At 40.3% G+C, this 17003-nt stretch overlaps 1 gene segment (V, D, J or C); it reads right to left on the reverse strand.

Annotated features, from left to right (window-relative positions):
* Positions 1 to 484: 484 nt before the first annotated feature.
* Positions 485 to 1126, reverse strand: LOC130844613 (T cell receptor alpha variable 12-2-like). The segment is given in 2 exon segments: positions 485 to 843; positions 1054 to 1126. Coding segments are annotated over 2 exon segments (411 nt in total).
* Between the last annotated feature and the right edge of the window lie 15877 nt (positions 1127 to 17003).

The following is a 17003-nucleotide window of genomic DNA, read 5'->3' on the forward strand; positions in this document are numbered from 1 at the left end:
TGTAAAATAGCTAGTGGGAAGCTGCTGCATAGTACAGGGAGATCAACTCAATGATGGGTGAAGACTTAGAGGGCTGGGATACAGAGGGTGGGAAGGAGTTGCGAGAGGGAGGGGATATAGGGATATATGTATAAATACAGCTGATTCACTTTATTGTACAGCAAAAACTGGTGCAACAGTGTAAATCAATTATATTCCAACAAAGTTGTATAAAAAATACTGTTCTCATATATAAGAGCATCATAAAATCAATCTCATTGAGGAAAGTTGTGATACAAAACTAGACTAAACGAGAAGACTTCAAAACATTTCAAACAAACAAAACATTTCTGACCAAATTGTGTCTTTAATTTCACTTCAGGGTCAATTATTTTCAGAGTTACGAAAATACTTCTCTAATCAATCAAACCTTCCACGCTGTTACTCTTAATTCTCGTTTGCATCTCAAGAGCAAACAGAATTTCTGTGCCCTGCAGCCTAAGCTCTACATCAGGCATTGCTGGGGCTCCAGCAGGTTTGGGTACAGACTGCAGGTGCTGGGAGAGCACTGTGTGCTCACGGCACAGAGGTAGGTGGCTGAGTCGCTGGGCTGGGAGTCTCTGATGAGCAGGGAGACATACTGGTTAGCTTTATTCACCTGGGCTGTAAATCTTCCTTCCTCTTTGTCTTCATTCATGTTTCCGGACAGCAGCACCTCAGGGCCTTTCCCAGGATACTGTCTGTACCATGTGAAGTACTGAGAAGCACTGTCACTATAAGTGCAGTTGAGAGGGGCGATGGTTCCCTCTGGGACAGGCAGAGATGCAGGACTCTGCTCCACTCCCTTCTGTTGGCTCCTCATCCCTGTGCAAAAAGACAACGCGTGGTCAGTCAAAGAAGATTGGTTGAGTAGTGGATGCTTCCTCTCCAGAATATCTTATCTTTTCACAGGCTCCCACTTCTACCTTCACTTATTTAAGGGACATAACATTCATGTTTCTATCCATGGGCCTAGAATAGACAATGACTCCAAATACTGTACTTTATGTTCCCATAGAAATGCCCCAAACTCACAGGATAACTGAAGCCACAGGATCACTAGTAAAACTCTTGAGGATTTCATCATTCTTTCCTCCCCTGGTTCACTGAGGATTCAATTTTAAACCCTAAAACAATGAGTTGAATTGAGACATTGCTAATTCTTCTGCTTTAGAAATCATAAAAAGAATCTATTCTACCAAAGAAAAAAAAGGGACTCTTCACCACGCCTGCCACACCATCGAGCTCCTCCTCTCATCTCTTTCTCTCTCTCTGTCTCTCCCTCTCTCTCTGTCTCTCCCTCTCTCTCTGTCTCTCTCTCTCTCTCTCTCTCTCTCTCTCTCTCTCACACACACACACACACACACACACACACACACACAGACACACACACAGGGAGGAATACATGAGAGCTTTCCTCAGAGTCTCTGAGAAGACACTGCCATCTTGTGGGCTCAAGACACTGTTCAAAGTAATATTCAAAGCAGACATTTATTATGTGAACTGATGAAAGTAAAAATCTGCCACTTTAGTTAGATTAAAAATTGAGAAGCATGTGACCCAAGTCAATGTGTGTGGGGAGTGGATGATGTGTATGTGTATGACTTTTACATCAAATGGCCACGCTTGTCTGGGCAAAAGCAGTTACATCAAATGGCCACTCTTTCACACTGAAAAACCAGCCTTAATGTATTCTATGATGGAAGTCTGGGTGAGGCTCTTGTGATTCAAGGAGAATTTGTTATTGTGTAGCTCTTCTGCACATCAGACCACACACCTCCTATCTCATTTCCTTACCTCTAATTTTTAAAGAAATCTATTCTAACTCAAAAGAATCTGTTGAAGATACAATGGCCTAAAATCTGACTGAACAAATGTGTTTGCAGCTCACAACCTGGGCATATTTTTACAAAGGTCAGGGACTACAAGAGATCGGGATTCTTCATTCCATTTTGCACCAAAGGCACATCTGTGTGAAAACAGCACTTACTTGGGCTGGGAGTGGTAGTAGATGGACCTGCCTTCAGTACCTAGACTGCAAATAAAACCCAATGCACCTGTTCGTATGTCTAATTCCTCTTCTTCCCTCTTCTTGTACATAGCCCTGGCATCTAGGAATTAATCTCCAAAGTTATGGGTCCGGTATCACTCTCTATGCCATTCTATCCTACCCTAATCAGCAAACCAGATTTATCAGAGGGCTCTCTATGCAAGAAGTGTAATTGGGTCTAACAGAGAAACAAGCACAGAGAGCTGCTGCTCCTTTTGTTTCACCACCTGCCTCATGTCCATGTAGGAGCTGGTGGCTAGAGACCAGCAACGCAGCGGGTCCATTTCTGCTCAAGAACCAGGTAAACATTATCCATCAAAGATGGACTAGTTGCATCTTTCCAATTCCCAGCAACAATTGTGTAAGATGTAGGATGAGGGAGGAGATGCTAAGGATGAAATCCTTTTCTCTAAGAGAACATTGCTTTGGACAGAAATCACACAGCCATCTCTCACTCTTTCTCCTCCTCGTCTGGGAATCCTATTGTATGTATGTCAGTAAATTTGACAATGACCCACATGTCTTTTAGGCTCTGTTCATTTCTCTTCAATCTTTTTTCTTTATGCTTTTTGACTGGATAATTTTATTTGACTTATCTTCAACTTCTTTCTCCTGCCTATTCAAATCTACTGTTGAATCCCTCTGGTGATTTTTTTCCTAGAAAAGTTTCTCTACGTAGCAACTTCTCTTCCCTGAGAGAGCTCTGAGTTACATGAATTTTAGGCAAGCCCTTTGCCTTAGCCCTTCAGGGAGTCACCCGACAGGTCAAAGCAGCCAACTTTTATTCTTAGACAACAAAGTGCTCTGCTCCCTCCACTACCAGGAACCCGCACCGGGAATGCAGGCGGCCAACTGTCCTGACTCCAGTGATGAGAAGGTGGAGCAAGCCTATGTTAAAATACCACAAAGCTTCCTGGTCAGGTTTCAGTTACCTTTTTCTTAAATATTTGCTTGGTTGCTGCACACCTTTCTATGGTGTTTGGCCAGAGAAGGTTGATTAATGTCTTAAAATTGTATGTCTTCCTAGACTGTCCTCTTGCTGGTCATTTGGTAGAGGGAGAAGATGTTTCATGGACTTTTCATCTGCACCTGTTGGCATTTTCAGGTTCCTGGCTTCTCGAGGACTCACTTGGGTTATGTGAGGCAAAGGAAAACTCAGGGAGCTCATTGCTCTGTCATTCCTCAGGCTCAAGTCCCTAGCTACTCTGGCTTCTTCTCTCCAAATTCTTATGTTTTGCTTTTACATGTGGTCCAGGGATTTTAGCTGTACTTAACAGATTGAGTAGAAAAAAATACAGCTACTCCAGCTTGCCAAAAGTGCAAAGCATGTTGCTTCTTTCTTTCTCTGTAGAGCAAACCTCCGACCAGCTTGGTTAGTACGCCTTTCTGGTAGTAGCCCAGTCAAAATGGCATGAAAATTTAATTCTTGTGCAGCCATCTAGATTCTCTTGTTGGATAAATGTGGTCCTGGATCATGAAGAAAACTACCATTGATTCGAGTACACTGCTCTAAGAATTCCCTTACAGTGGCCCAGTAGGCCCAAGGCAGTGAATATAATTGGTCTCTGTAAATGACATGAAAATGCCCTTGTCCTTCTTGCTCTTTATCCTCCCATACAAAGGTTTTGAGTGTGATTAGGAAATGACTAGACAACATGGCAAAGTTATAGCTGCTAGAATGGTCACACCAATTTTGTGGTGATGGAAAGGAGCAACAACCTTGGTACTAGGGAACGGAGAACCTTAGGACGTGGAGGTGTGTGTTTGTGGCAGGGAGGGGGATTAATGCTCTCTTTGTACACTAGACCCAGCACTGCATCCTAGCCAGACAACCATATGGTCTGTGAAAACAGAAAAACTCATATGAATATACGGCTTGTCCTGGACTGTTCTGCTGTGCCTGACACCATCAATGGAAGCTGCTCAACATGGATTCCCAACCCCATATGTGTACAAACCTATAAATCAGCACAACCTTATTTCAGTGTAACTGGTACAAACGTATATGCTTCTGATGCCTGAGCATCTTGAGTTATGCCTTATGAATGACACTGCTCATATAGCTTAACCAAAGTGATGTAATGACAAGTCTAACCAAGTTCTACAATAAGTCCCAAACTGGATTAATCTGTTCCCCTTGGAGTTATATGTTTATGTCTTGGAAGAAAGCACATCACTCCATTGGGAAGGATGGTTGCTCTTTGGTCCATTTTTTTGCAAATAAACTAAAGATGAGTGTGTCAAATTCCCTTGCATGGGCCATAATGTATTTCATACTATATCCTAGTTGTCTATATCATGGGACTTCTTCATAGTTGACTGAATCTGGGATCCTAGAGGCGTGATTCAGGTTAATGATGTATATTGGTCTCATCCTGCTGCATAGAGTTCTGCTGACAGTAGCTTTAAGTAAATGTTGTTTGAGAAAAATCAAATAGATTTAGTTTCTGTCTCTCTCAGTCAGATTAACCAGAACTGATGGAGTGGCATACTCTTGAGAAAAACTTCTAGAAACTAACACAATATAGGACCATGGAGGGGATATTGTTGAAAGACAGTCCACTGTGAATCTCTTATATTCCTACATGACTTTCTGGGTTTAACAAGGTATAAGGCCATGACCACTCAACCCAAACCATTTCTCTGAGTTGTGCTGCAGCAAGTAAACTTGAAACATGAGGTAATGCCTTCTCTGAGACAAAGAATGAGCTTGCTAAAAATAGCAATGGATTCCCCAAGCTCACCATTCTTCAGCTGTTACAAAAGCCCATCGCATGCATAACATCTATCTTATACCCCTTATATCACCCTGAGAAACTCATGGGCAAAAACAACTGAAGCAAATATGTCAATGTTCATGCTGCTTGCTACGCCATAGGTAATAAAGTCCTTTATCTCTGACCCAGGATTTGTGTCTTTACTGACAGCATCAAAGAAACAACAAGCTATTAGCTTGTAAGAAGAGTAAGATCAAGACCTGACAAAGCCCCTCTCTGCCACCTTTATAGATACTATACTAAGTACTTGAATTACTTTTGAGAAAAATGTTTCCCCAAACTGGTCTAAAATGGACCTTTTTTAAAGGATGTACTGTATAGCCCCACATGGGATGGTCTAAAATGGACCTTTTTTAAAGGATGTACTGTATAGCCCCACATGGGACTTAACTATCATTTCTGATAACAATGCTTGAGCAATTGTCTGACAAACTCTAATGAAATCAAGACTCCTTCTGGGAAATTAGTGTTATACACTCAGATGACTATTAATCATGTGAAGACCCTAATAGCCAGTACACAGAGAGTCAAAAGTAGAATAAATAGGAACCAGTCCTCAGACCGTAATAATGATCTTTAACCAGACTTTTTGAAAAATCTAGTCTCCTATAAAATGTCTCTACCAAACCTGATTATTTGAATATGTTTCCTAAGGAGATTTTCTTTGGAGGTAGTTTTAAATCAAACTAACATGTGCTCATAATTATTTGGCTTGAAGTAAATTTTATATTTTCCAAAGTCTTTTGGACATGTTTTTTCTCTTAGATTTTTCACTGTAGGATTACAAGCCTTCAAGTTGACCCAGTTCATTGAGATTACACCTGACAAAGTGAGGTCATTTGATCGAGGACAGGCTGAGATCCTAAGTGGATCTAATTATTTAACAGAGCCACCAAGCAAAGGAAGGCCAGAATCTGAGCCTGCAGGTAAGGGCCAGAGAGAACTGAACTGTACCACATATTAAGCAAGGAGAACATACACAGTGTTGACAGCTGCAAGAGTGGAAATGAGAAGAAGGGAAAAGGAAAAGAAAGAGAGAGAGAAGGGCCATGCAACATTTATTCAGTAGATATTTCTCATCTGACTACTATGAGCTAGTCAATATTCTAGGTAATAAGGGTAGAGCCACAAGCAAAACAAACATCACTGACCTCATAGAACTTACACTCTAACTGGAGTTTTAAGCAATCAACACATTTACATGTAAGGGTCAACAATATAACTGCACATTATGGTTACTATCATAAGCGAAATGATCCAGGTGGTGTGACAGAGAGTTAAGGAGAGGTTTTTGGATGGCTGCATTAGTGGCGAAGGTCAGCAGAAGTCAGAAGGCTCTCTCTACAGTAGTGATGGTTGAGCTGAGGCGTGGAGGATGAAAATGAGTCAGGCTTACCAAGATTTGGGGGAAGAAAATTGCAGATGGATGGAAGAATAAGACCCAGTGTGGGACAGGACATGACAAGTTTAGAAAATTGAAAGGAGGTCAGCGTTGTGGCTGCACAGAGAGTCAGGGAAAGAGAGGTAAGAGCTGAGATTGAAGGGTCAGGTGAGATTCAATTATACACAACCTTGTATATTCCAGCCAAGATTTTGTATTTTATTCTAGGAGCAACAGAAATCCATTGAAGCATTTAGGCAAGTAACAACAACTTTTTTTAAGCTCTTTATTGGAATACAATTGCTTTACACTGTTGTGCAAGTTTTTGAGGTACATCAAAGTGAATCAGCTGTATTTATACATATATCCCCATATCCCTTCCCTCCTGTGACTCCCTCCAATCCTCCCTATCCCAGCCCTCTAAGTCATCACCCATCATCGAGTTGATCTCACTATGTTATGCAGCAACTTCCCACTAGCTATCTATTTTACATTTGGTAGTGTATATATGTCAATGCTACTCTCTCACTTCGTACCAGCTTCCCCTTCGCCCGCCCCTGCAACCCCATGTCCTCAAGTCTGTTCTCTACATCTGCATGTTTATTCTTGCCCTGTCACTGGGTTCATCAGTACCATTTTTTTAGATTTCATATATATGAGTTAGCATATGGTATGTGTTTTTCTCTTTTTGGCTTACTTCACTCTGTATGACAGTTTCTAGGTCCAATTTACACTTAAAAAATCACTCTTGCTACCAGTTAGATTAGTGCTTCTCAAACTTCAGAGTGATAGAATCACCTGGGGATTTCTTAAAATGAAGATTCAAATTCAGTGGGTGTGGAGTAGAGTCTAAGATTCTGGACAAGTTCCAATATTGCTGGTCCACATTTTGAGTATCAGAACTGTGGGTAATACATGCCTTGAGAGGAGAGACAAGTTAGAAGGTAACTTGGATCATAACAGTGTTTTTACTGATGAAAGAAATCAAAGATGACACAAACAGATGGAGAGATATACCATGTTCTTGGATTGGAAGAGTCAACATTGTGAAAATGACTATCCTACCCAAAACAATCTACAGATTCAGTGTAATCCCTATCAAATACCAATGGCATTTTTCACAGAACTAGAACAAAAAAATTATACAATTTATATGGAAATACACAAAACCCGGAATAGCCAAAGCAATATTGAGAAGAAAAAATGGAGCTGGAGGAATCAAGCTCCCTGACTGCAGACTATACTACAAAGCTACAGTAATCAAGACAATATGGTACTGGCACAAAAACAGAAATATAGATCAATGGAACAGGATAGATAGACCAGAAATAACCCCACATACATATGGTCACCTTATCTTCAACAAAGGAGGCAAGAATATACAATGCAGAAAAGACAGCCTCTTCAATAGTGGTGCTGGGGAAACTAGACAGCTACTTGTAAGGCAATAAATTTAGAACGTTCCCTAACACCATACACAAAAATAAACTCAAAATAGATCAAAGACCTAAATATAAGGCCTGACACTATGAAACCCTTACAGGAAAACAGAGGCAGAACTCTCTATAACATAAATGGCAGCAAGATCTTTCTTGACCCACCTCCTAGAGTAAAGGAAATAAAAACAAAAATAAACTAGGGGGATCTAATGAAACTTAAAAGTTTTTGCACAGCAAAGGAAACCATAAATATGATGAAAAGACAACCCTTGGAGTAGGAGAAAATATTTGCCAATGAAACAACTGGCAAAAGATTAATCTCCAAAATATATAAGCAGCTCACACAGCTCAATATCAAAAAAACAAACAACCCAATCCCAAAATGGGCAGATCTAAACAGACATTTCTCCATAGAAGACATATGGATGGTCAACAAACATATGAAAAGATACTCAATATCACTAATCATTAGAGAAATGCAAATCAAAACTGCAATGAGGTATCACCTCACACCAGTCAGATTGTCCATCAACAAAAAATGTAGAAACAGTAAATGCTGGAGAGGCTGTGGAGAAAAGGGAGCCCTCCTGCATGGTTGGTGGGAATGTAAATTGACACAGCCACTGTGGAAAACAGTATGGAGGTTCCTTAAAAAACTAAAAATAGAACTACCATAATGAGCTAGTAATCCCACTACAGGGTGTATACCTGGAGAAAAACATAATTTAAAAAGATACATGTACCACAATGTTCATTGTAGCATTATTTACAATAGCCAGGACACAGAAGCAACCTAAATGTCCATCAACAGATGAATGGATAAAGAAGATGTGGCACATATATACAATGGAATATTACTCAGCAATAAATAGGAATGAAATTGAGTTATTTGTGGTGAAGTGGATGGACCTAGAGTCTGTCACACAGAGTGAAGGAAGTCAGAAAGAGAAGAACAAATACTGTATGCTAACACATATATATGGAATTAAAAAAAATGGAATTGATGAAAACTCAGTGGTAGAGGAAAAATAAAGATGCAGAGGTAGAGAACAGACTTGAGGACATAGGCGGTGGGGAAGGAGAAGCTGGAGCAAAGTGAACAACAAGTATTGACATTTATATACTACCAAATATAAAATAGATACCTAGTGGGAAGCAATTGCCTAATACAGGGAGATCAACCCGATGATTGCTGACAACCTAGAGGGGTGGGATAAGGACGGTGGGAAGGATGCTCGGGAGGGAGGCTCAAGAGGGAGGCTCAAGATTTGAGGATATACGTATAAATATAACTGATTCATTTTGTTGTACAGTGGAAACTGGCACAACAGTGTCAAGCTATTGTACTCCAATAAAGACCGGGGGGAAAAAAAAGTGTTTTTCAAACTTTATTTAATATATCTTATTTTATGAAAAGATATTAATTCTTATTCTGTGTGATGTACTCTGATGTTTTCTAATCTTTTTTATGTTTTAATGACAAAATGTGTCATGACAAAACCTGACAGGTTAAATAAAAGAAAATTAAAACTCTGTGAAAATTTTCACTTTGTAAAATGGAAACTAATTTAAAATAGTAATATCCGTACTTGATATAGTATTGGAAAGTGAACAGACTCATATGCTGCTGTTGAAGCCATAGCTTGGTAAAAATTTCTTCATGGAAACCAGACATTCAGTGTCATGTGGTTTCCCTTGTTCAAGCAATTACATTTCCATGGAAACTACAGCTTTAATGATGTTCATAAAAATGTTGTCTATACTACTGGAAATTGGAAAAACAACAAAAAGTTATTAATTTTTTAAAGTACATCTAAATGATGAAAACTAGACAATCATTTAAAATTATGCCCTTAAAATACATTCCTGGCATGACAATACCTACAATGCATGTTGAGAAAAACAAATATGTCAATAAGTATGAAGTACATTATAATCTCCTTTCATAGAAAATTTGGCTGTATAATATGTGCACCAAAAAAACTGAACACTCGTACTAGTCATAATTTTTAGGACATGAAATTATGGGAATGTTCTATGTTTAAGGATGTTTATATCTTCTAATTTACTTAAAATTAATATGTATGATTAAGTAATAAGATTTTAATTTAACTTAAATATAAAATATAAGACTCCTTCCTTCAAACTCTGGATCCTATTTTGCATCTTTAGTGGAAGAAGCAATTGATGAGAGGTCAGAGTGTCTGGCTTCTGCATAGCTTCCATTTTGCTCTAAGCCATGCTTTAAGTAGGCCATTCAAATCCTGTAGATCCTAATTCTGTCACTTAGTAAAAGAAGGGTATGGACTGAATCAGTATTTACCAAAGTGTAACTGATGCAGGAGCTCATGGTTGACCATACACAGATGAAAATTTTAATTGTGACATATATGGTGTTATTTTCATTTGTAATAGAAAAAATATAACCTGCACATCAAATATATGGTTTCACACACAGTATCCACTAAAACAAGGATAATTTTTTTGCATAGTCATTTTTAGTGTCTATTTAATATAAAAGTCAATTTAATATTAAATTAGTATATAATGGTATAAGTGGTACAAAGATATAGCAAATATCATGAAGACCATGAACCAATGAGTAAAACACTACTGGTGAGGGCACAACATGGTGAAAATTGCTTCCTGGACCAGGAGCCTGAGCACAAAGGGGTCTGCCCTCTGACCTGAAGGGTAGACAGTGGAAGGGAATCTGTACAAACAAGTGCAAGATGAGTACATTCTGCACTAAGGAATGAACATTCAATAGTAACAAAAGGAAATTTAATTCAATGTAAATTCAGATTTATCACATAAGGGAGTGGTGTATTCCGCTTAATTTCTGTTTGGAGACAGAGATTTTAAGAAAATTCCCTCATAGATAAAGAAAACACCTTCATTCCTACCCACAAAGCTAGACCCGGGTCAAGGGGCCCTGCTGCCAGTGGTGGGACTGGCTGCAGGTGCTTGGAGAGCACCCTGCCGCAAAGCACAAGAGTAAGTGGCTGAATCTCCAGGGTGGGACCTGAGATACGAAAAACACTGTAAAACTTCTCTGTTCCAAGCAGTGCTTTAAGAAGTTTGTCTGCCTGCTCTTTCTAGCTTGATTGAATTAAAGTCAAAGATACAAGTCCTTTCCCAGGCTCCTGCTGAACCAATGGAAGTTGTAAAATGTTCTCTTTTGCTAAGTACAATTAAGAACGACATGTGCTCTCTCCTGGCGACAGGAGTGAAGAACTCTGGTCCAATGTATGTGGGCTGCTCACCCCTGTTCAAAAAGAGAACCACAGACAAAGGAGATTTATTAATGGCTGATTATTTTTTGAAAGAATATATCCTCTTTTCACAATCCACCCAGGTGAGCCTGGTAACACTAACCCGTTATAACTTTCAGATTTATAGAGATTACTAGAATCTGCTCTTTTTACTCATGTCTTCGAAGCCCATCAACTCACAGCACAGCTGCGAAAAGAGAATCAGGGATGAAACTCCATTTTTCCATACACCAGACTCATGAGGACTCAGATTGGAGTCTGAGAGCCTTCAGACACTACCAGGACAAACATCTTGTTTATCTGAGTGCAAATTCATACATCCATTGGCCCAGGAAGCTGAGAGGCTCCTCAGGCAGCCAGAAATTAGATCCGTGCCCCTGTGCACACATTCACACAGCTACTCCTGATCTGTGAAGAGGTAACACAGGGAGAGGATCATGTCAAGATCAGGCTCAGGGACTTCCTTTGTGGTGCAGTGGTTAAGAATCAGCCTGCCAATGCAGGGGACACGGGTTTGAGCCCTGGTCCTGGAGGGTCCCACATGCCGCAAAGCAACTGAGCCCATGAGCCACAATGTGCCTAGAGCCCGTGCTCTGCAACAACAGAAGCCACTGCAATGAGAAGCCCACGCACCGCAACAAAGAGTAGCCCCGGCTCGCCATAACTAGAGAAAACTCCCTCACAGCAACGAAGACCCAACACAGCCAATAAATTAATTAATTAACTGAAAAAAAAGACCAGAATAGATAAGAGACCTACACCTACTGTTTATCTCCTAGATGTTTCTCTTTCCTTTCTATTTAATAAATTCTTGAGCATCTAGCATGTGCAAGTTATAAAAATTGAATAACTAAAAACATCGCTCCCCAAGGAAAACCTAGAAAGATTCTTTACTCTCCTGTCAACGCAAAACCTGCTAAATGAGCTGTTGTGTATGAATCCAGTTATTGACACTGTAGCTCAGGATCATCATCATATCCAAACCCTGCTCTTAAAGCTTGCGTGGATACTTCTTACAATTTACATTAAATCATACAAGAAGCAAGGTATTGTTATTTTTCTGTGCATAATGCCTATGACATAAAGAAAAACAAGAAAGACATTAGAGTCCTTTCAAATAATTGGATGGGACAGGCCAATGTGGAATACAGGGAAACTCCCAGCCATTATAACAAAATAACATAGTCAGCAGTAGGAGAGTGGAGAGTTAAGTCTTAATCCGTTCTCAAAATTGTCTTGGTTTTTTTTTTTTTTTTTTTGGTATTGATTGTCTTTACTGCTTCATCCCATCTGCATCCAAGAATAACCACTGTTCATTGAAAAATTATTTTCTACTAATGCCATTCAATTTTTAAATAATTTACTTTAATTCTTACAACTATGTGATGTATATGTTTTTATAGATGATAAAATAGAGGTGCTCTAATTTTAAGTAATTTTGTCCAAAGTCACACCATTTAGTAAGTTACTTGTTTTAAATTCCAGATCCAATAACTCTACATGTCTAGTTGATGCTTGCTCTGTCTCTTCAAATTGTGTTTTTTGCCTTTTTGTAAGACGTGTGACTCTTTCTTGATAGCCAGACATGATGTACTGGGTGAAAGAATCTGCTGAAACAAACCTTCAGGAATCTGGTGGTGGGGCATGGGGGGAGGGAATGTGTTCTATGGTTCTATGATCAGATCTCAGCCTTTCATTGAGCCTATGCCTCTGGACTGTGGACTTCATAAGTGTTTGTTTTTTCCCTTCCCCCACAAGAGGGACAAGATGGCTAGAACTGGCTGAAGTTGGCTATTCCCCTTCCTCTGGGTTACTTAGGCTCCAATAATACCCCAGCAATTTAGGTTGTGGTTAACTAGTTTCCCCATGGGAAAGGCCTTGTTAGGAACAGAGTGTTCTGGTGCATTTCAAAAGAGCACCCCCACCACTGCCCCCAGAAGCATCAGGGGATTTTTCTTCTGTGTTTACTGTGGATACCTGGTTGATCTGGAGGTAAATCTTACGATATTGTGGGGTCCCTCTATGACTCTTTTAGCTCTCAGACTTGTCCACGCGGAGCCTCCAGCAACTCACCAATTTCAGTTCAGGTTTTGCTTCCTCAGCACTGGTTCCCGCTGCCGTTTCTGCCCGGAGTCTCTGCTCTGGTAAACTGCAGCTCTCTGGTCTCTGCAGTCTTGGGGGCAGCAGTTTGTCCGCTGCCCTCCCCTCTACAGATCCAAGGACAGTGGTTAGTGTTTCAATCGGTTCTGCTTTTTACTTGTTGTGAGGTCAGGTGACGACGTCACAGCTCCTTACGTGCAGAATAAGAAACTAGAAGTTCCCTAGTTTTATTTTTTAATAATCTTTATTTTGACTTTAAAAGTAGAGACTGTGAACTATAGAAAATTAGAAATACAGACAAGGAAAGGTACAAAAATAAAAATGTAATATTCCTATCATCCAGACCTGATCTTTTTTAATACCTTAGTGTATATCCTTCCTGTTTTTCTCAATTGATATATACCCTTCATATACATATTTATCTCATCTAATTCTCAAACAACACTTAAATTTCTCTAATTGTCCCCAAAAGAGCATCACGCTAATTTGTCAGCCCAGGACTATACACAGCAAGCAAGCACTGTCACTCAGGTCTCTTTTCTAGAACATTAGCAGTTGAAGAACCTGGGGCAGTTGTCCAGCTGCCTCAGTGACTGTGCCTGCCAGTATCATGCCGGCACAACAGTCTGAGCAGTGATGTTTCCCAAGGAGCAGGTGGTAAGGCAATAAGAGAGTTGGTGCAGCATCTGGAAAGCTGCCTTGCTGAGGAGGGTAGGTAAATTGGTATGGCGGATCTCTCCCCACAGAAAATTTTCTCAGAACGTGGAGAGCCCTTAAATGAGGACTAAAAATCTCTCAAGTGGAAGGAACCTTAACAAATATTGGGGTCAGTCTCCTCAACATTTTGCTTATATACTCAGTCGATGACATTCTACTGGTAGCTGGACCCCACACAGAGCTGACCTCTCCATTTACCTAAAATTATCATCTACTTCAGGGGCAGTAATGCCACATGATGGTCTTGCCCTCGGGAACAGCCAGGTGTAGCAGTTAACTTTCTGTGTTGAGTTGAGGATACCTCTATGTTAATAGACATCTAGGCTAAGGTTCAAATTCAGTTGTGTCTGAGAGAGAAGTACTAGATCACTTGGGAAATTACATACAACATTAAAAACATGCTCCTTGACAACCTCCAGGTGCAGGTTGCAAGTGCCTGGGGAGCACAGTGTACCCACCACACAGAAGTAGGAGGCTGGATCGCTGAGCTGGGCGGCTGTGATGTGCAGGGAGCTGTGCTTGGTAGTTCCATACAGAGTCGCTGTGTACCGTCCATTCCACTTTTTGCTGTCACTGTAAATCATGATTATCAGGGGAACAAGACCTCTCCCAGTGTCCTGTTTGTACCACCTTAAGTTGCCAACGGGGCTCACTGTGTAATTGAATTGAAACGTGCAATTCTCTGCCTCCAGGATGATCAGGATTGGAGGACTCTGTTCCACTTGGTTTTTGCCACTCACCCCTAATCAAAAACAAAGCGATATCTGAGAGTAGATCATCCATTTTTAATGCTTTCTAATTTGCATCCCTTCCTCCTCTCCAAAATGAATCCCAAGTAAACCATAAAATGGCCCCATAATCTTCCCTCTTCCTACCCCAATGCAATACACCTTTGCTGAAAACCTTTAAAATTGTCCCTGGACTTCCTGTGTCAACCTGGCTAAGACTCTTCATTAACTTACAACAAAAATGAAGCCTCAAGACCACCAAGGAGGTTCTCACATGCTTCTCCATTCTTCTGCACTGGGCTGTCTGACTTGTCTATTCAACATCTTTTATTTTTACACATGAACAAAGGGACTCTCGGAGAATATGCTTAGCCAATCAGAGACTACATGCCTAATCAGTCAAAGACTGCATTTTGCTACCATATATTTAATCCTAACCAAAAGCAGGGCCAATGCAAACACTGCCATCTTGGGGTCAGAGCTGCAGTTGCTCAAGACCTCTGATAAGGCTTCTTGCTAGTTTTCCTCCTCACTATTTTCAATGTAATACAGAATAGAAGTCCCTATAAGTCTCTGTAAGCACAGTAGTTTAATAGACAAAATATATGTTTGAAAACCCCAGTATAAATATTGGCTGTATTGGATAGGGGAGTTAAGCCTCAGCTTTCTCATCTGAAAATAAGTGTAGTAACACTTACCTGACTATTTTTGAACGAAGTTAAAGACTTAATGCAGGCCATCAGCAAAATGGCAGAGGAGGAAGCCCTAGCTCTCTTTCCTACACAGACATGGATTTAACAATATTACTACCAAAATACCTTGAAGAGAAATTTGGAACCCAGCTAAAAGTAAAAGCACTCAAGGAAGCACAAACTGAGAACAGTCACATTTACAGGGGTGAGAAGAGCAATTTCACTTTACCCGCATCAGTCCCTCAGCCAAATCAGGTCAGCTCAGTACCAAGAAAACAGCCTATGCTCATGATTTCCCCTTTGGGGGAGGGGACTGATATTGCACCTAACCTCCAATCCTCTCAGGGCAACCTCTGGGGGTGGGGGGAGTGGGGTTCTATCTTACCTCATACCAAGTACTGAATGACAGGCAGAGAGCAGTCCCAAAGGATAATGGAAGACGTCTCATTTACTGCCAGTTCTGCTGTGTGGAATTATTGGAAGAGCAGAGCTGAGGTTTTTTCCTCCGCAGGGGGAAAAGAAAGCAAATGCGGCCGAAGGAAAGGAGCTGGCCTTATTCCTAGCATTACAGAGTGCCCTCTGTATAACTGGTTTCTATCTCTGGGTATTCAGCATCCAAGTGCTGAATGACCAGCAGAGCCTGGTCCCTTGGGATAATTAAGGAACATGGGAAAGGGAGAGTACCATTCTAGAACTAGCACTGCTCTGCAAGGTTGGGAATAAGTGCAGACCTGGTTTTATCTCCACAAGGAGGGAACAAAGTGAAGAGGGCCTTATGCCCGATAATTCAAAGCACCTTCCATGGAGTCAGTTTGTACCACGTGTGGTACTTAGCACTGAGTGACAGGCAGAACTTGGTTCCTGGGTCAGCTAACAGCAAAGAAAAAGGAATGGTATTGTATTACACTTAGTATTGCTCTGCAAGGTGGGGAAAAGCACAGAAGTGAGGTATTTCCTCCAAAAGAAAGGACTGGAAACCAAGGGGTCCTTATCCAATCTTACACTGCACTCCCAGAGGGGCTGGTCTCTATCTTACCTCATACTCAGCACTGCAGATTGATGAAGGTCTCTTCTAGGCAAAACCAGATCATAAATACAGGGAGAGGTACCTGCTTCCTCAAATGTTCAGACAACAAAGCAAATCTACAAGGTGCGTTAAAAATTTGAGAAAACATGATACAATCAGAGGCAGGAAATAAATCTCCATTAACCAATTGAAAGAAATGGAAATCTGTGAATTACCTTACAAAGATTTCAAATAATCATCATTAAGAAGCTCGATGAGTTACAATAGAACACAGATAAACAACTAAACAGAATCAGTAAAGCAACACATGAACAAAGTGAGAAATTCAACAGAAACATAGAAGTCATATATAAAGGAACCACACAGAAATGCTGAAGCTGAAGAACACAATGCTGAACTGAAAAATTCATTACAGGGGTTAAAATCAGACTTGATCAAGCAGCAGAAAGAATCAGTGAAACTGAAGAAAAGTCACTAGTCAGAAAAAAGAACAGAAAATAGTGAAGAAAGCCTAAAGGACTTATGGGACATCATAAGAGACTACTATGAACAATTACATGCCAACAAATTGGATAACTTAGAAGAAAACAGACAAATTCCTAGAAACATACAACCTACCCAAGGTGAATCATGAAGAAATCAATAATTTAACTTGAACAGACCAATAACAAGCGGGGATATTGATTCAGTATTCAAAATCCCCCAGAAAAGGAAAACCCAAGACCAGATGTCTTCACTGGTAAATTCCACTGAATTTTTAAAGAAGAATTGCCACCAATCCTTTTCAAATTCTTACCAA

The sequence above is a fragment of the Hippopotamus amphibius genome, chromosome 2 (genome assembly GCF_030028045.1).
Source record: "Hippopotamus amphibius kiboko isolate mHipAmp2 chromosome 2, mHipAmp2.hap2, whole genome shotgun sequence".
Lineage (NCBI taxonomy): Eukaryota > Metazoa > Chordata > Mammalia > Artiodactyla > Hippopotamidae > Hippopotamus > Hippopotamus amphibius.